The sequence below is a fragment of the Miscanthus floridulus genome, chromosome 6 (assembly GCF_019320115.1).
Source record: "Miscanthus floridulus cultivar M001 chromosome 6, ASM1932011v1, whole genome shotgun sequence".
Taxonomy (NCBI): domain Eukaryota; kingdom Viridiplantae; phylum Streptophyta; class Magnoliopsida; order Poales; family Poaceae; genus Miscanthus; species Miscanthus floridulus.
Genome location: NC_089585.1, coordinates 7,084,938 through 7,103,945, shown reverse-complemented (window position 1 = coordinate 7,103,945; position 19,008 = coordinate 7,084,938). Strand labels below are relative to the sequence as shown.

Here is a 19,008-nt window from a genome sequence, read left to right as displayed (position 1 = left end):
TAATAGCCTCGTTCGCTTCGCTGAAAAAACAAGCCAAAATATTTGTTGTGAGAGAAAAACATTGTTCCAGCTGAAAAAACAAGCTAAAAAATACGGATTATAAGAGAAGCGAACATGGCCAATGTATATATTCGGCCACGCACTTGTTTATTCTCAAATATATTCTTAAAATCATTCCAACCTATAAGATTTTTCAAGTATTTTGAATACGTTTTGACAACTCAACTTTAAAACTAAACAGTTTAAGAGTTATTAATGTTTGTACCTAAGTTTTCACTAAATTTTGTCATATCATAACTGAAATATGTTAACTGAGTAAGTACATTGTACATATAATATAGATTATCCACTTTACTTGATACCCATCATATTCAGCTATATTCACCCTTTTCCACTGCTAGTCACATTCAGGACTGTTTGGCTGCACTTTAATCACCCTACTCCATATGTATGGGTGTGGGTGAAAATTTAACTATTTTTACACCTCAATAATATGTATGGATTGAAATGTAGTCAAACAAGCTCTCAATGAAGAAAAATTGGTCACATTTGTAAAAATTATCTAAGGTACTCCCTCCGTTCAAAACACTAATTAATTATTTAGTTGTGAATCTAGTTAAAGTGTTAACTATCCTAGAACAAAGAGAGTATATGATGTCATTTCATCTTGCACGTCGGCAAACTCTACTCACCCTCAGCCCTGTTCATTTGGCTGTGGCGTGTCGTAAACGATCGTAAATTTCCAGCCAGAACAGTATTTTTCTCTGACACAAACCAGTCAATAGTACTTCTTCACGAACCAGCAACGATACGAACCAGCCAAGCGAACAGGAAGGATAAAAATAAAAAAAAAATAAAAATGTTGCACGCCAATGTCACGGTGAATATTCCACTTTCTATACAGGCCGGAGCGGCATTTCTTCCTCTCCAAACCGTACGGCACGCATCGAATGGCAGAGCCCGTAAATAAACGGAAATCCCAGCCCTTGTTCCACAGCCGCGAACCTTCTCTTCTCCCCCCTGCCCCCCTTCGGTCCTCCGTCCGTCGCCGTCGTCAAACGCGACGTTTAACGGCGGCGCAGCGCGCTAATCCCGCCCAAACCCGATATATAACGGCCCGCGGCTTCCGCAGACGCCAAGAACAGCCTCAGATTACTCGCAGAAAAGATTTAGCTGGCCGCAGGGTCCAACTGAGACTCTTGATCGCGCGCGCACACAGGGCGAGCGGACAAGAAAGCTTGCTTCGTGTTCACCGGCGGCACGGGCCCCCTGCGATGGAAGCCGTCGGCGTCGCTCCTGCGCCCGTGGCGGCGCCGGAGAAGAAGAAGCTGCTTGACCTCAAGGACCCCTTCCCCGCCGCCGCCAACGGCAGCGCCAAGGCGTCCCCGGCGGGGAAGTGGGCGATGAAGAAGAAGCTGGTGGGCGGCGACGCCGGCTACGTGCTCGAGGACGTGCCGCACCTCACGGATTACTTGTCCCAGCTCCCGGTGCGTGCGAGAGTCCCCCATCTTCTTGGTGTCTCACGTTGGGGACAGCCGGTTTCCTGACGGTTAGTTCCCGGCGTGGACTGGAAAGTTCTTGCCTTTTTTTTTCTTCTTTTTTAGTGTTGTCCGATTTTGGTTTCTGCCCCTTTTTTTTTTCCTTTTGGTCTATCTTAGGTTGAGAGCATGCGGATTCTAGTTTGGATTTGAGTTTTCACATACTGATCTCACAGTAAAAAGTGTCTGGTTACTCCGATAGAGTTTGTGGCAGAGGGGAATCAGCATCTGAAAGAAAGAGAGACAGCAAAATATGATATGAACTTTAATCTTTTTTTTTTGTTAGTTTCACTGATTACTGAATTCATTGGTGTTGTCGATCTGCAGACATACCCGAATCCCCTCCAAGACAACCCGGCGTATTCAGTCGTCAAGTATGATTTCTTCTCCTCATTTCGTGCTTCCATTTCACTATTTCCATTCCAACTTGATTCTTATCCATCCAGACACGGATGTTCCAAAGCTGACCTTTCTCCCACCACGTGTTTCTCTCAGGCAGTATTTCGTCAACGCAGACGACACCGTCACGCAAAAGGTGAGGCTTTCTTTTCTTTGGCAAACAATGAATTGGGACTTCTTAGTGGTCTTGCTCGGTGCTAATCTTGTGGCATGACTGTCTGCAGATTGTTGTTCATAAGACTAGTGCCAGGGGCACCCACTTCCGGCGTGCCGGGCCACGGCAGCGGGTGTACTTCCAGTCTGATGAGGTGAACGTCGCCATTGTCACCTGCGGTGGGCTTTGCCCCGGGTTGAACACGGTCATCCGCGAGCTTGTTTGCGGGTTGTATGATATGTATGGTGTCACCAGCATTGTTGGCATAGAGGTGAGGACTGAGGAGTTTCACAGTGTTCGTCTTGTGAAAATGTTTTTTATTCTTCCACATGTGTAGGTTACAATGCTCATGACGATGCTAACAATGTTTACTAGTTAATTTGAACGGTTTAAGATCACAATTGAACCGTTTCTCAACTGCTTATTTAATTGGATTAGTTAAGATTACAAATTATTTATAGCAAAACAATGATAAACTTTTCCTGTTGCCACCTAGCCACATGATGTTGTCTAATAGTATGAGGATAATATACTTATAAAACATTTTGAGCCACCTTGTTTCATTTCTGGACTAATTATGTATGTGTAATGTGTAGGGTGGATACAAGGGTTTCTATTCTAAAAATACTGTTCCGTTGACACCAAAGTCAGTGAACGACATCCATAAGAGAGGTGGGACTGTCCTTGGAACTTCAAGAGGAGGGCATGACACTGCCAAAATTGTTGATTGTCTTCAGGACCGTGGTATTAACCAGGTTTATATTATTGGAGGTGATGGTACTCAGAAAGGTGCTTCTGTAATTTATGAGGTAATACATGCATCCAGATGATTCTATTTCTAGAAATTGTTGTTAGATGCAAATATGATGTGTGACTCGAAATTTTTGAAACATGATTTCAGGAAGTCCGTAGACGGGGCCTCAAATGTTCTGTTGTTGGTATCCCAAAGACCATTGATAATGACATCGCGGTACTTTGTGCTTTCTGCTCCTCCTGTGTCTTTGAAAAGTAGCAAAATATTGTTCATTCCTGATTATAGCTTCATCTTGAACTGCTTATGCAGGTGATTGACAAGTCGTTTGGATTTGACACTGCTGTGGAGGAGGCCCAGAGGGCCATCAATGCTGCTCATGTTGAGGCTGAAAGTGCAGAGAATGGCATTGGTGTCGTGAAGCTAATGGGTCGCAACAGTGGTATGTTTATCTCCCTATTCAACATATTTTGCAGCACTATGATGATTATAAGTAACTAATAAGCTTTAAATTCTTCTGATCTGATGCAGGTTTTATTGCGATGTACGCTACTCTAGCTAGTCGTGATGTGGTATGCTCTTAACACTCTGCTAATTCATTTTATGTTCAACATGAGAAAAAAAATATCGAGTCAAATGACTGACCACTTCATTCTACTTGCTACCTCAGGATTGTTGTTTAATCCCAGAGTCACCCTTCTACCTTGAAGGGAAGGGAGGACTCCTTGAGTTCATTGAGAAACGGCTCAAGGACAATGGTCATATGGTCATTGTGGTGGCTGAGGGTGCTGGACAGGATCTCATCGCAAAAAGTATGAATTTCGTGGACACTCAAGATGCTTCGGGAAATAAGCTGCTTCTGGATGTTGGCCTTTGGTTATCCCAGAAGATAAAGGTAGGTCCAAATCTTGATTTCCTTGTCAAGTGGGGACAGAGAACCTGATCTGCCTCCTCTACCATTCAGTTAGCTCTATTATCATAAATGGATAATTCCCCAGTAGCAGAACTTAATGTAAAATCAAACCATCCTATAAAATTAATTATGTCTTCTCTTCTCTCTATCCTTATCATTAGCTGGAACAATGGTGCCCCTGGTCTCATTGCAGTACTGAATTTGTAGCATTTCTTCGTCATGCAGGATCATTTCAAGAAGAAGTCCAGCTTCCCGATAACTCTCAAGTACATTGACCCGACTTACATGATCCGTGCTGTCAGGTCAAATGCTTCTGACAACGTCTACTGCACTCTGTTAGCCCACAGCGCCCTCCATGGTGCCATGGCGGGGTACACCGGCTTCACCGTCGCTCCAGTCAATGGCAGACACGCTTACATCCCGTTCTATGTAAGTCCAGGGCCTTGTGTTGTGCGATTGAGCCCAGCTTCCTGAACACCGGTTGATTCTGATGGTCTGAAACCTGGACAATCTCTTGTTGCAGAGGATCACCGAGAAGCAGAACAAGGTGGTGATCACGGACCGGATGTGGGCGAGGGTGCTGTGCTCGACGAACCAGCCCTGCTTCCTGAGCCACGAGGACGTGGAGAACATGAAGCACGACGACGACGAGCACCACCTGCACAACACGCAGCTCCTGGAAGGCGAGAGCTCGCCGGTGAAGGACGCGTCCAAATGCAATGGGACAGGGTGAAGGGCACAAGAATACGCAAGGATATATATAGTATCATTAAGCATGTAATTATAGATGGGGGTTTTGTCTTTTTGGGTGCTGGCTGGCGTTGTAGAGAGTAGCGACCACTACTATAGATAGGCTTGGATAATGTGAGCATTTGGTAATAATATATGCTTCGCTGAAGTAAGCTCAGTTTTGGTTGTGAATGGGCTAATAACGTTGCTATCATGTATTAATTTCGTCAGGTGGGGGCAAAATCGAGCTCACTACATGAGTTATGCTGGTTACGAACGATATCTTCCGCATTTTCCCAGACATCACAAGACTTGAACAAACCCTTCTCCCCTCAACAAACCACAGCCATCGTCAGTCAGTTCGTAACTGGACGGCCGTGATTCTTCAAGGCTCATATGGGCTGACAAATGAAATATTAAGAGAAGTCTTCAGAGAGGCTTAGAACAGATATATATTCATATGTATAGACGAGTAAGAAGGTTGTTCAACAGGAATGCTACAATAATACAGGGCATTTTGCCGTATCCTCACGGGCCTCATCACACAGACGCTAGTCCACATTGCCTGGTATCTGCGTTGAGACGGTGCTACAAGATACAGTTCGGGGTTTGGCAGTTCGGTCGGGCGACAGAAGCTTAGTTCAACAGTGGAAAGAAATAAAGAATCGCACTCCCCTCGAATTGGGGAGAGTGGAGGAGAGGCATGGTGGATCTACCCTCTGTACACGCCGGAAGGGTCGGCATTCTGGACGATCCACGGGTGCTCAAGAACCTTGTGGAGAGGCAGCCGCTGCGCCGAGTTCTTGACCAGCATCTGTGTACAACAATTGATGAGGTTCAGGGATATGACTATCTGAATCTGAACAGCCATTTTCTTTACAAGACAAAGGAAAAACTGAAGACTTCTTACTTGAGAAATCAAATCCTTCGCAGCGTGTGAAACGAATGGTTTCAGTGGGAACTTCAAGTCAACTTTCACTATCCTGTATCCAAGTAAAAACGACAGATTCAGAAACAGCAGTTGCTCTCTGAGTTTCACAACCACGAGGGTAGATATTCACTATGCTATACATATATACTAATGATAGATAGAAAGAATTCATGGATCTAAAACATGTGAAGCTGTGGGGTGCTTCCTCTTTGCTACACTAGCACTGTATGCAACTTCAAAAGTTTTCTCACCAATTATCAGACATAGCTCAAAAGTTGCAAGAAATAATCTAGAACTCATATGGGCAAATTAGGGACAAAATCGCTGCATACTAAGATCCCATAGTTGCTTTCAGAAAACAGCAGTTGTTTGCAAAGCCACAAAATAAGCAAGTCAAAGACTCGAGTTTCACAACCACAAGGATAGATATTCAGTATGCTATTACATATATACTAATGATATTAGATAGAAAAAAATCATGGATATAAAAACATGTGGAGCTGTGGTGATCAATATAGTGCATTCTATTTGCTACACTAGCACTATATGCAACTTCAAAAGTCTCCTCACAATTATCAGAGCATAGCTCAAAAGTCACAAGAAAAAATCTAGAACTCATATGGGCAAATTAGGGACAAAATTGCCGCATACTAAGATCCCAGAGTTGTGGAGTTACCTTCTGTATGTCTCTGAGTGCTCCTTAGCTTCAAAAGGTGGGACACCGTAAAGGAACTCATAGCATAGAATACCCAGGCTCCATATGTCGACATTGTAATCATGTTCTGTCTTCTCCACTGGACAAATCAGAACAGGATTCAGAGCCAAGGAAAGCAGCTAGGCCAATAGAGAACTGGAACAGCTGTGGGAATTTTCAAAAATCATTGAGCTAGTTGATAACTGGAGGTAAATGGTTAGCAAAGTACCCATTTCAGGTGGCAGGTAATCCAGAGTTCCGCACATAGTCCGTCTTCTGTTGAAGGTATGCACGGACCAGCCGAAGTCAGCAATTTTGATCTCGCCCTGTTCCAAGGAAACATACAACAATGAAAGTAAGCATAGAGTTCCAGTCTTCCAGATCAGGGATACGAAAAAAAAACACAATTCAAGTACCTGGGCTCCAACCAAAAGATTCTCTGGTTTAATGTCCCGGTGGATAACATGCTTGCCATGAAGGTAGATCAAAGCTCTAGCCAGTGATGCAATATACTAAAAATAAAAGGAAATCTCCATTACTACTTTGTTGAAAAATGAGCTGCAAACAGATTCACCAAGTACATGTATAGAGCAACAACTTACAGTCGCTGAACGCCGCTCTGAAAAATGTTTGCACCCTGTCAGTTCCTTGTACAGTTCACCCTTGGCAGCATATTCCAGGATTAGGTAAACCCGGGTCTGAGAATTTCACATGACAGAGAAATGATGACCACTCTTGGCCTATAAACGAAGCAATGGTAATTCTATATTAGAAATGTGGATAGTTTTTTACCTGATCATAGAAGTACCCATACAGGCGAAGAATATTAGGGTGTCGAAGATGACTTTGAATCTCCACTTCGCGTCGCAGCTGATGCTCGACCTGTGATTGCTTGAGCTGGCTCTTGAAAAGAACTTTCAAAGCCACAATCTGACTACTCTGTTTCCACAAAAAGAAATACGGTAAGCCCTAGCTGCTCACTAGGATGATTAACTAAAGCATAAACGGAAAAAACACTCTATAAGACGTTTCCAGAGTTGTCATTCAACATGTTTACTGTTAGTTGCAGTGGTACATTTGCTGACTATATAGCATTATTAGTTGCATTAGTATAGTTGCTGACCATACAATAATACGAAAAAAGTTCAGTTAGTAGATACGAAATAGGGTACAATACTGAATTAGTCAAATACCAGAAATCTCGGTGCAGTAACCATTCAGCTAAGCTAGAGACTAAAAATAATCAGTGCAATACTTCCTGACAAATAACATTAGTTACAGACTTGCAGTAGTATATTTTCTGAGTATACCATAATATAAAAAGTTCAGTAACTAGATACGAAACAGGGTACAGTACTGAATTAGTCAAATATCAGCAATCTCAGTGCAGTAACCATTCAGCTAAGCTAGAGACTAAAAACAATCAGTGCAATTTCTGACAATTAACATTAGTTACAGTAGTATATTCGCTGAGTATACCATAATATAAAAAGTTCACTTAGTAGATACAGACATTTTACAATACTGAAGTAGTCAACTCCAAGCATCACAGTACAGTAAATCATTCAGTAAAGTTAGAGACTCACAATAATCAGTGCAAGTAAGCTTAAACATGTTATTTACCCTCTTTTCTCTGGCAAGGTAAACGTGCCCAAACTTGCCCCTCCCAAGAGGTTTTCCAACCTCAAAGTCAGACAGTACCCACCGCTTCTCTACGTTGGCATGGGCTGAAGCCTGCAAAGTGAAAACAAAATGCATCGTTATATTTCCATTACACTGCAGCCAAGCTACCAAGCTCGTAAGCACTACCACAGTACCCTGAAGCCACAAACCATCATTAGAAGCTTAATCAACCATGAATCCTCGTTTACTAACCCTCTAAACCCAGGAAAAACAGTCAAATGGAGCGAAGTTCAGGGTTAACCACTTAACCAGACCAGGAACAGAATGGAGAGTTAAAATCCTAAGGGAATGATCTCGTAAACCCCATATTACACTTCACGGGCACAATGTATAACCAGCCAAGCAAAGGGGACGCCCATGCTTTTGCACACATAGAGGTCAAACCTAATCATCAACTCTGCATAAGGATATTGAGAAAATGGACTGTGGCCAGGGTACCAAGCTCGCAAGCACTACCACAGTACCCTGAAGCCACAAACCATCATTAGAAGCTTAATCAGCCATGAATACTAGTTTACTAACCCTCTAAACACAAGAAAATCACTCAAATGGAGCGATGTTCAGGGATAACCAGACCAGCAACAGAACCGAGAGTTAAAATCCAAAAGGAAGGATCCCTCCGTAAACCCCATACTTCACTGTCGCAACGTGTAACCAACTTTTCCTTAAAAAAAAACGTGTAACAAACCAAGCAAAGGGGACGCCAATGCTTTGCACCAATAGAGGTCAAACCTTAATCATCACTCCGCAAAAGGGTATTGAGAAAACAGGCTGCGCACAGCTAACAAAGCAACGATATATTAATGTCACACGCAGGAAAATAAGAAACGTCTGTTTGACCCTGTCGCGTCCACGAGCAGACGAGCAACCTAGGAGCAACAGCACCCACAATCAATTTGACCACGGAGACAACTACAATCAAGCACACCAAGGCTACGGCACGCCAATCGCTCGAATAACCCCACGAATCCACTGCTACGCGCGGATGCCAGCCAAAATCATGCGCAGGCGGATCCGACCAGGGGGAGGAGGGGACAGGGAGCAGTAGTATACCCTGTGCTCGCTGCCGCGCGACTCGGTGGCGATCGCCATGGCTGGAGCCTGGAGCCTGGAGGAGCGGCGCGGAGGGGGAGGAAGAGGGTAGGGATTGGGGACGGGGAGCGGCGAGGCGAGGCGAGGAGAAGCTTGGAATTGGAATTGTGGGGCGATCTAGAATGGGTGGGGGCTTAAGATTTGGGCGGAGAACGCAACGGTCGAATCCTGCCTGGCTCGCCTCGCCCCGCTGGATTGCTGGTACTGGATGCCCGTGCCGCTCACGTGCAGGGCCGCGAGCCGTTTGGAGTCAGCGGCCTCGCCGGCGTTGGATCGGGTTCCCAACGCCGAATTGGATGATGGGCTGCTGCGACTGAAGTATCGGGGCATTGGTGCTTGGTGGGCCGTTTCCTTAAAAGAACACTGCTGGGCTAAGCCCCTTTCCTTAAATTGTGTCATTGTCTAAAAAAGAAAGAAAAAAGTTCACATTATCTCTCAACTTTGAAAGTGTTTTTTCTCCCTGAACTCTAAAATCGGGTAAATCACATTCCTAAAAATTTAAAACCGTTCATTTTACCTCCTTAACCGGTTATAATTAGTTTTCAAAGGCGGTTTTGTCTTTTTCTTTTTTATTTATTTTGGCTAAATCTTTGAAAAATCATAGTAAATCATAAAGAAATTATAAAATGAAAAGTCCAATTTTTTTTTGACTCCACATGAGTTGATTTAACAAGCATATATCTAAATAAATCTATAACTAAGTTATACATGATCCAATGAGTATAAAACTTTTACTACAGTTCAAGCATACAATAATTAGTCCTCCATAAAAATTTTACCATAATTAGACCATAGAAACTGCAACTATGAATTAATTATAGGAAAAATAGACTTTCGCAAAAGTTGAGAGATGTAATGTGAACTTTTTCCACAAAAAAAAAGTCCTACTCTGTCTCTTAATATAGCTTATTCCATTCCCTTAAAAAACTATTCCAGGTCATAAGACAAACTTATTGCAATTTTTTTATCAAGTTTATAGGAAATTAGTATCTATAATACCAAATAATTACATTGTTAATTTTGTTTCATTGATCCAAATGATGTTGATTTGGTGTCCTAGATATCTTTAATTTTCTTTCGATAAAATTTAGTCAAACCTAATATTGTTTGACTTAGACCAAATATAAAAGAGCACTTATTGGTGCATGCATATCTGACCACGAACTCGAAGGAGGGGACTCAGATAGTTTGGAAACTGCATTTCGTGGGACTCGGAAATTTCTGTATGGAGACGATGTAAAACATTCTCCTGGGGAATAGGTACGTTTTGGACTACCAAAATCAACTAAAACTAGTTTACTGTGAAATTAAATGAGCAGTATTCCGTTTGTATTTACCTCTCCAGTTGACCAGTTCTACTATATAATATGCAACCAGAGGATTATGGCTCAAATCGCCGGTGTTTGCTCACTTTGCACGGTGAAGTATTTCCCTTTTTTTATATAGAAGCTTTGGCTCTATGGCCTTTCTATTGAAAACACAGGCTCGACTAAATCACGAGCAATAAGAGTTTGTACAAATTCTGGGATGGGGTGAACCCAAACATGAAGGTTACCCGGGTCCCAACTCCTTGCATACTTTGCTAGTTGATGTGCAACCGAGTTACAAGCTCTAGGAACAGAAATAATGTCACTACAAACAAAGTGTTCCCGCAGTCAAACGAATATCTCTGATCATCATTCGCAGGGCGCTAGATCCATAGAAGTTGATTGTAAAGCATGTTGTAGGATAGAGGAGTCTACTTCCACCTGGATACGAGAAATTCCAAGGTCTGTAGCCACTTGTAAAGCCTGTTGACAAGCTGCCGCCTCAACGGTAAGAGCATCTGGTGCTGCAAGAAGACGTCCAGCCCCGGCCAGGACTGCTTCACCATCATGATCCCGAACGATGAAAGCTCAGCTTCCTTGCATCGACTCTGGAATGGACGAACCGTCTGCATTGATCTTCAGCATGTCCTGTGGTGGAGCAAACCATCTTTTCCGCGCCGCCTCGCAACGCATCAACTGCTGCTCCTCCTTATTACTGAGGTCGTCAATCAGGTTCAAAACATCGGTAGCAGACCATCCCCTTTCTCCTTGATTAAATTTGTTGCGTACACTCCACCATCTCCATAGAAGAAGCATTGTCTTGGTACAGACATCCTCCTCCAAGCCAAGCACAGCTTCTATGACTTCCCAAGCCGATCTTTTCAGTAGAAACATTTGGCGAACCGGCCCAAGAGAAAGTCTAGCCCAGCATTGCCTAACCATCTTGCATTTGAGGAAGCAGTGACCACCATCCTCGTCAAAGCGATTGCAAACAGGACATCTTGTATCAAGCGGCACCCCACGGCGGCGAATATTCATCCTCACAGCCAAACTATTACGCGCCAAGCGCCATATAAAGTGCCGAACCTTCGGTGGGTTCCAGATTTTTCTCCATATTGCTTTGCTTTGGTTTGGTTCTCCCACGCTGCTGCTGCTTTCACCTTTCTGTTGAATTTTCACTCGGTGCTTTTCATCATTTAACACATGGTAAGCACTCTTAACTAAGAAGAGTCCCCTCCGATCAAAATGCCATGCAAGGAAATCATCATGACCTGGATTTGTTGGAGTTGCAAGGATATATCGCACATCTTCTTCCCAAAACACATCCCGTATTAAATCCTCGTCCCAAGTGCCTGATCCCGGGTTTAGGAGCTCCTCTACCTTTGTCAACAGCACATGGCCCCTTGGAGTGATTGGCCTCCTAGATACCCCGTTAGCGATCCATGGATCCTCCCATATTTTTATTTGGGAACCATCACCAACCCGCCAAATCAATCCCTTTTGCAAGGCTTGAAAACCTCTCACAATACTCCGCCATGAGTAGGATATACCCGGTCCCTGCTTGTAACAACTGCGCACATAAGGAATCCGGATTCTGAAGAATTCTCCAACCCTGTCGAGCCAGCATTGCAAGATTGAACAAGTGGAGATCTCTGTACCCAAGTCCACCTTCCTCCTTTCTCCTACACACTTCCTCCCAAGAAACCCAATGCATTTTATTTTCTTTGTCCTGTTGTGACCACCGATAGCGACAGATCATCTTGCTCATATCGTCACATAGAGATTTAGTGAGATCAAAGCAAGACATAGCATATGCAGGAATAGCTTGTGCCACTGCTTTGATCAGAGTTTCCTTGCCCGCCTTTGACAGCAATTTCTCCTTCCCCCCCTGAATGCGCTTCCATAATCTCTCCTTCAAAAATGCAAAAAGACTAGATTTGGACCTTCCCATGTAAACTGGCAATCCCAAGTATTTTGCGTTCATAGATTCATGCGTGAGATCAAGATTTTGCATAAAGTTCCTTCTATCCCGAGCCTTTGTATTTTTGCTGGAAACAATGGAGGACTTCTCTTTATTAATTTTTTGCCCCGAGCATGTCTCATAAATTTGTAGCACATGTCGCAAATGGGCTGCATTGTTACGGTGGGAAAGGTGTACCACCGCCGTAACAAGAAGAGTGGCTAAGGTAGTTAGGTGAGGGCTTGCACCAGAGTGCGGCAACCAGGGCCAGGCGTGGGAGCTAGGTTGGGCTCCAGGTTCAATAGGAGATTAGTTATTAAGAGAGCTATTTTAGTTGGAGTTTGTTAAGTCAAGTTTGTTAGCCCTTAGATTTAGGAGAGGTTTGTTATTGGGTTGGTATAAGTGTCAAACAATCAAAAGAAATAAAGATCAGCTTGGGATTGAGTTATCTCACCTTAGGCCCTCGGGCGTTACTGTTCACGGTCATCTGTTGTCACCCAGTTCCAGCCAGGCGCTGAACACGGCGCCGCCAGTTCGTCGCCGAGGTTTCAAGCCCCGGCCTTCCATCTCCCACTCCTACGCCCTCAGATCCGTAAGCTCCAACAACCTAGTATCAGAGCCATGTCGGGTCCTGGGTCGGCCGCCGCCGTCGTCGTCCCAACCACCGCCACTGCCACCGCCGTCGCCACCACCTCCGCGTTCCCGGTTCTCACCACCTCTGCACCCGTTGTTGCCACCACCGCGTCGTTGCTTAGTCCGCCGCCCGCGACCCCAGCATCTCCCACTGAGGCATTCAACGCCTTGACGTCGGCCATCTACGCGATGCAACGCCAGATGGGGATATCTCCCTGCGTCTCGTGGCTGTGGAGCGCCGGCCCTCGTCTTCGGGGCAGTCGTTCTTCCAGTACGGGATGCCAGGATACGGCGGCATTTCGGCATTGCCTACGTCATGCCCGGCCGTCTCGGAGCTCCCGCTGTCCGCCCCATCTTTCCAGGCCGCACACCAAGTGCCGACCACCGGAGTCACCATCTCCGGTGCCCTGTCCCTACCGTCGCAGCTGCCATCCACGGGTGTTCCCATCACCCAGATTGCCTTCCCACACTCACCATCGCTCGTGCCTTCACTGTCGTCCATCATGCAAGGAGCAGGGGTTGCTGCGCCGCCAACCGCGGCCACGATGCAAACACCATCGCCATTGCCTCATCTACCACCAGAGTCGGAGGGCCCTGCTGTTGCCCGCTACCATAAGCTGTCTTTCCCCACCTATGATGGCAAGGAGGACCCGCTCGGCTGGCTGCTCAAGTGTGAGCAGTTCTTCCGTGGCCAGCAGACTCGTCACATGGATTGGGTCTGGCTCGCGTCCTACCACCTCACCGGCACTGCCCAGATGTGGTACACAATTCTAGAACGTGACGTCGGTCGGCCCGAGTGGGAAGAGTTCAAGCGCTTGTGCCATCAACGTTTTGGACCCCCGCTCAGTACCAATCACCTGGCAGACCTGGCACGCCTACCATTCACATTGTTGGTTGATGCGTACCTAGATGCGTTTCAGGCGCGTATGGCGCACATCGGTCGCCTCTCGCCGTACCAGCAGGCTCAGCTGTTCACCGGGGGCCTTCCAAACCACATCCACGTCGACGTCGAGCTCCACGACCCGCAAGATCTCTAGTGGGCCATGCGGCTGGCACACGCGTACGAGCGGCAGAATACGCCTGCACCGCTCACCCTGCCAGCGCCGTCGGCCCACCCGCCTCGCCGCAATGCGGGGACTACACCAGCACTGACCGCGCCGATGGGCTCCCAGGGGAGTTCGGCATCAGCTTCAACCGCGTTGGCAGTCACTACAAGGCCATTCAAGCGGCTGTCACCTGAAGAGATGATTGAACGTCACAAACAGGGGCTCTGCTACAACTACGATGAGCAGTATGTTTGTGGCCACAAGTGCGCCCGGCTCTTTTATCTGGAGGCATCGGACTACATTGTCGAGGAACCAGATGACGCCGATGAGGAGCCAACGGCACCTGCAGCAGCAAACCAACCGCCCTTCAACCCCGATGCCCCCATGATCTCGCTCAACGCCATTACTGGCATTCTGACTGAAGACACGATGCAGCTCTACATACAGATTGGCAATGAGCAGTTTGTTGCGCTCTTGGATTTGGGGTCCACACATAATTTTGTGCGCGGTGACATTGCCAGGCGCGTTGGCCTTCAGTCCCACCCTTGCCTGGGTGCCGGGCTCATCGTCGCCAACGGTGACCACGTGACCTGCCGTGGCCTCACGAAGGACGTCGCCATTCGCATTGCCGACGAATAGTTTTCCATCGACTGCTACTCGATCCCGATTGACGGCTACGACATGGTCCTCGGCGTCACTTTTCTGAGGACATTGGGGCCCATCCTCTGGGACTTCAATGATTTGTGTATGAAATTCTCACGCGAAGGCCGCCGTGTCTTCTGGTGTGGCATCAGCTCAACACGGCATGATGTACAATCAACTCAGCGCCTCCATGCACTTCGCCAAGATGGGCTAGCTCTGATGGAGCGCTTACTGCAGTCTTTCGAGGACCTCTTTGCTGAGCCCCAGGGATTGCCGCCGGTCTGTTCATGTGATCACCGAATCCACCTGTAGCCCAACACAGCGTCAGTAGCAGTTCGGCCCTACCGGTATCCACAGCTCTAGAAAGAAGAGCTCAAGTCCTAGTGTACTGCTATGCTGTCCTAGGGCATAATCTAGCCAAGTACATCAGCATTTTCAGCGTCGGTGCTACTGGTCAAGAAGCCGGACTCGTCCTGTTGCTTTTGTGTGGATTATCGCGCCCTCAACGACTGAGGAGCTCCTGGATGAACTCAAAGGCGCCAAATTTTTCACCAAGTTGATTCTCCGTTCAGGCTACCATCAAGTCCGGATGCACGCTGATGACATTGAGAAGATGGCCTTCCACACGCATCATGGGCACTTCGAGTTTTTGGTCATGCCGTTTGCCCTGACCAACGTGCCGGCGACGTTCCAGAGCCTTATGAACACGGTCCTTCGACCGTACCTGCGTAAGTTTGTATTGGCTTTCTTCTATGACATTCTCATCTATAGCCCTTCGTGGACGTCGCACCTCCAGCATGTCAAGGCTGTCCTCACAACGTTGCAGGACCAGCAGCTGCGCAGCAAGTGCTCGTTCACCATGTCCTCCATCGTGTACCTGGGCCACATCATTTCCGTGGATGGGGTGGCCATGGACCAATCCAAGGTGGAGGCAGTGATGTCGTGGCCTCAGCCGCGCTCAGCGTGGGGTCTCTATGGCTTCCTCGGCTTGGTGGGCTACTACCACCGCTTCATCAAGGATTTGGCACCATCGTTGTGCCTCTCACGTAGCTCCTTCACAAGGATGCTTTTCTGTGGTCCGAGGCGGCAGCAGCGACGTTCATGGCGTTGAAACAAGCACTGGCTATGGCTCCAGTTCTCCAATTGCCGGACTTCAAGTTACCCTTCACGGTGGACTGCGATGCGTCTGGGTCAGGATTTGGCGTTGTGCTACACTAGGGCATAGGCGCCATCGCATTCTTCAGCAGGCCGTTCTCACCTAGGCACATGAAGCTCGCTGCGTATGAGCGGGAACTCATTGGATTGGTACAAGCTGTTTGGCAATGGAGGCCATATCTTTGGGGGCATCGCTTTGTCGTGCACACCGATCACTATGCGCTCAAGTTCCTCCTTGAAAGCATCTAGGCCTCTTGTTAGGTTTCGGTGATTAATGACAATACAAGATTACTATGACTAACGTGTGTTTTGCAGAGGCAATTAAGTTAGGTCATGGTAATGGAGATCAATTGGGCAATCAAGGTTGTCATGCCCCTACGATGGAAATCATTTTGGTTTTCAAAGGATGGACGACAAGGTTAAGGATGACTAGTTCTAAGTGTCAATTGGAGTTGGAGTGACACTTAGAGTAATTTAGGACTTTGTTTTTCCTTTGGCCGTACTATTAAGGGGGGTATGGACGGGTAGCTTGACCTAGGTGAGTCTAGTGAGTTAGGTGTGGTGCACACTTATTAAAACTAGCACTAGGTAGCTCCACAATAGCCCTATGATCCTATGGAGCAAACTTCATTCTCATATGTTCGAGAGTTGGAAGTGAATGGAGGGTCAAATGCTGACCGGACGTTGGCTCCGGTGCGACCGGACGCTGGCCGTAGGGTCCGGTCAGTTCATTTGATCAAGAGACTGTGTTTGGTGCGACCGGACATTGGAGTGGTCAAATGACCGAACGCTGGGAGGCAGCGTCCGATCGACTCCAGTAAGGTTCCAGAGAAGGAAATCTGCGACCAGACGCGTCCGGTCGAGTACAGTAAGCATCTAGTGAGGGTTTAATGTGACCGAACGCGTCTGGTCAGTGGTGATCGGACCCTGCCAACGTTCGGTCAACACTTAAACACTGGAATGCAGGTTGAACTGACCGGAGCGTTCGGTCAACATGACCGGAGCGTCCGGTCACCCCGTAGAAGCTCATAACGGTTCGTTTTTTAGGCTGCCTTATAAATAGAAGCTCCACTCGTGTGTGGAGTCACTTTTGCTCATTCCAACAGCTAAGAAACATGTTTGTGAGTGCTAAGAAGGGCGAGGTCCTAGTAAGGTGATTGAGATTCGTGAATCCAAGAGAGTAGCCTCATTAGTGAATCAAGAGTAGCCAAGTGTGCATCCACCGTTCTCATTAGGCTTCGCGTGGTCAAGTGAGAGTTTGTGCTTATTACTCTTGGTGATCGCTATCACCTAGACGGCTTGGTGGTGATTGGGAGCTTGGTGATCACCCGGTGGAGCTTGTGGGTGACCCAACTCAAGTTATGAGCAGTTTTGGGTGATTCGCCGCGACGGAGTGTCGAAGAATCAACCCGTAGAGAGCACTTGATCCTTGCGCGGATCAAGGGGGAGCTACACCCTTGCGCGGGTGCTCTAATGAGGACTAGTGGGGAGTGGCGACTCTCCGATACCTCAGCAAAACATCACCGCGTTCCTCTCCCTATTTACTTTGAGCATTTACTTTGAGCATTTACTTTGAGCAATTCAATACTTGTCTTTACATTCATAGAATTGCCATGCTAGAGTAAGTTTGAAACATAGGTTGCAAGTCCATTGTGCGTTAGATTAATAGAAATACTTTTCTAGGCACAAGGGGTTAATTGGGCTAACCGTAGGATTTAATTATTGCAAGAAAATTTAGAATTAGCTCAATTCACCCCCCCCTCTTGGGTATCTTGATCCGTTCAATTAGTATCAGAGCCTCATGCTCACGTTTTTAAGCTTAACTGCTTAGAGCAAGATGTCTCACGGGGATGGACCTCCTCCTATCTTTGAGGGAGATGACTTTCCATATTGGAAAATCCGCATGGAGGCGTACTTAGAAGCTCTAGATGTTGGTATTCTTAGAGCCACCTCACAAGGCTTCCCAAAACCTCAGGATGCTACTAACTTACAAGGCGATGAGGTTAATTATGAAAAATGGAATGCAAAGGCTCGAAACACCATCTTTAGAGGCCTTTGTAAAGATGTGTTCAACCGCGTAAGGAACCACAAAGACGCCCATGCACTATAGTCGGACGTTTGTGCGCTCTATGAGGGAACCAAGAGTGAGCGTGAAGAACGCTATCATCTTGTGATTAAAAAGCTAAATTCATTTGAGATGCTTCCCAAAGAATGTGCTAATGAGATGTATTCACGTTTGAATATTCTTGTAGAGGAAGTCAATGGGCTTGGACTTACTCAAATGTCACCATTCGACGTTGTGAGAAAGATCTTGAGTGTCCTCCCCATTGACAAATATGGGTATATTGTGACCGTGTTATACCAAGGTAATCTTTCCACCGCTACACTGACACAAATCTTGGGAAAGATCAATGCTCATGAGATATACATGCATATCACGCCACAAGATGGCTCATCCTCTACCAAAAAGAAAGAGAAGGACTTAGCATTCAAAGCTAGCCAAGACAAGCGCAAAGCAAGACTTGAGTATGAGAGCTCAAGTGATGAAGAAGATGAAGATGAAAATCTTGCTCTCATGGTGAAGAAAGCCGCCAAGATGCTAAAGAAGCTAAACAAGAGTGGCATCAAGTTCGATGGCAAGAAGAAGAAGTTCTTCACAAGCTCTAGAAGAAAGCCAATCTCTAAAATGGATTGCTTCAATTGTGGTGAACTTGGTCATCTAGCACATCAATGCCCCAAGCCCAAGAAAGACAAGTTCAAGAATAAGAACAAGGGCAAAAAAGATGACTCAAGTAATGAAGATGAAGATGAGAAGAAGAAGAATAAGCCATACAAGAAGAGAGATGGCAAAAAGAGGGACTTCCACAAGAAGAAGAAGAGTGGAAAGGCCTACATCGTCGGTGAACTACAAGACCAGTGGAAGTCATTGGGTTATTAATAGTGGTTGCACTCAACATATGACCGGTGATCCTCGTATGTTCACCTCACTAGATAAAGAGGTAGATGGACAAGAGAAAATAACATTTGGAGATAATTCAAAGGGCAAGGTTAAAGGATTGGGCAAAGTGCAATATCAAATGATCATTTCATCTCCAATGTGCTATATATTGCCTCATTGAGCTTCAACTTGCTATCCATTGGACAATTGTGTGATCTTGGCTTTCAATGCTTATTCACCGAGAAAAAGGTTGTTGTATCCAAGGTAGATGATAATCAAGTGATATTCAATAGATTTAGATACAACAACTTATATCTAGTGGATTTCACCTCCAAAGATGCAAATTTGAAGACTTGTCTATTCACCAAAACAACACTTGTGTGGCTATGGCACAGAAGACTTGCTCATGTTGGGATGAGCTCACTCAAGAAGCTTATGAAGAA

At 46.1% G+C, this 19,008-nt stretch overlaps 2 protein-coding genes across 3 annotated transcripts; one reads left to right on the top strand and one right to left on the bottom strand.

Annotated features, from left to right (window-relative positions):
• Positions 1-980: 980 nt before the first annotated feature.
• LOC136461579 (ATP-dependent 6-phosphofructokinase 6-like) lies at positions 981-4,662 on the top strand. 2 transcript variants are annotated; one of them, XM_066460863.1, is made up of 11 exons: positions 981-1,487; positions 1,866-1,912; positions 2,034-2,073; positions 2,162-2,362; positions 2,688-2,900; positions 2,993-3,061; positions 3,155-3,284; positions 3,374-3,414; positions 3,513-3,737; positions 3,981-4,184; positions 4,279-4,662. In XM_066460863.1, the coding sequence occupies exons 1-11, from the start codon at positions 1,275-1,277 to the stop codon at positions 4,486-4,488; spliced, it is 1,593 nt and encodes a 530-aa protein (XP_066316960.1). In that variant the 5' UTR covers positions 981-1,274; the 3' UTR covers positions 4,489-4,662. The 2 variants fall into 2 exon arrangements, with proteins under 2 accessions (XP_066316960.1, XP_066316961.1); XM_066460864.1 differs by having other exon boundaries at positions 1,344-1,549.
• On the bottom strand, positions 4,551-9,143 carry LOC136461582 (serine/threonine-protein kinase Aurora-2). Its single transcript, XM_066460865.1, has 9 exons — positions 8,846-9,143; positions 7,733-7,843; positions 6,902-7,048; positions 6,712-6,807; positions 6,526-6,621; positions 6,339-6,435; positions 6,092-6,209; positions 5,395-5,467; positions 4,551-5,298 (listed from the first exon to the last, which is right to left on the bottom strand). Exons 1-9 carry the CDS (start codon positions 8,882-8,884, stop codon positions 5,197-5,199), a joined length of 879 nt encoding a protein of 292 aa, XP_066316962.1. The 5' UTR covers positions 8,885-9,143; the 3' UTR covers positions 4,551-5,196.
• Between the last annotated feature and the right edge of the window lie 9,865 nt (positions 9,144-19,008).

Bases quoted from the DNA above. Each gene is read 5' to 3' on its own strand.
- LOC136461579 (XM_066460863.1), top strand. From the start codon at position 1,275: ATGGAAGCCGTCGGCGTCGCTCCTGCGCCCGTGGCGGCGCCGGAGAAG. The intron at 2,074-2,161 runs GTGAGGCTTTCT...GACTGTCTGCAG, and splicing joins ACGACACCGTCACGCAAAAG to ATTGTTGTTCATAAGACTAG. The intron at 2,363-2,687 runs GTGAGGACTGAG...TGTAATGTGTAG, and splicing joins CCAGCATTGTTGGCATAGAG to GGTGGATACAAGGGTTTCTA.
- LOC136461582 (XM_066460865.1), bottom strand. From the start codon at position 8,884: ATGGCGATCGCCACCGAGTCGCGCGGCAGCGAGCACAGG. The intron at 7,844-8,845 runs GTATACTACTGC...TTCACTTTGCAG, and splicing joins CGCGCGGCAGCGAGCACAGG to GCTTCAGCCCATGCCAACGT. The intron at 5,299-5,394 runs GTAAGAAGTCTT...TGTTGTACACAG, and splicing joins CGAAGGATTTGATTTCTCAA to ATGCTGGTCAAGAACTCGGC.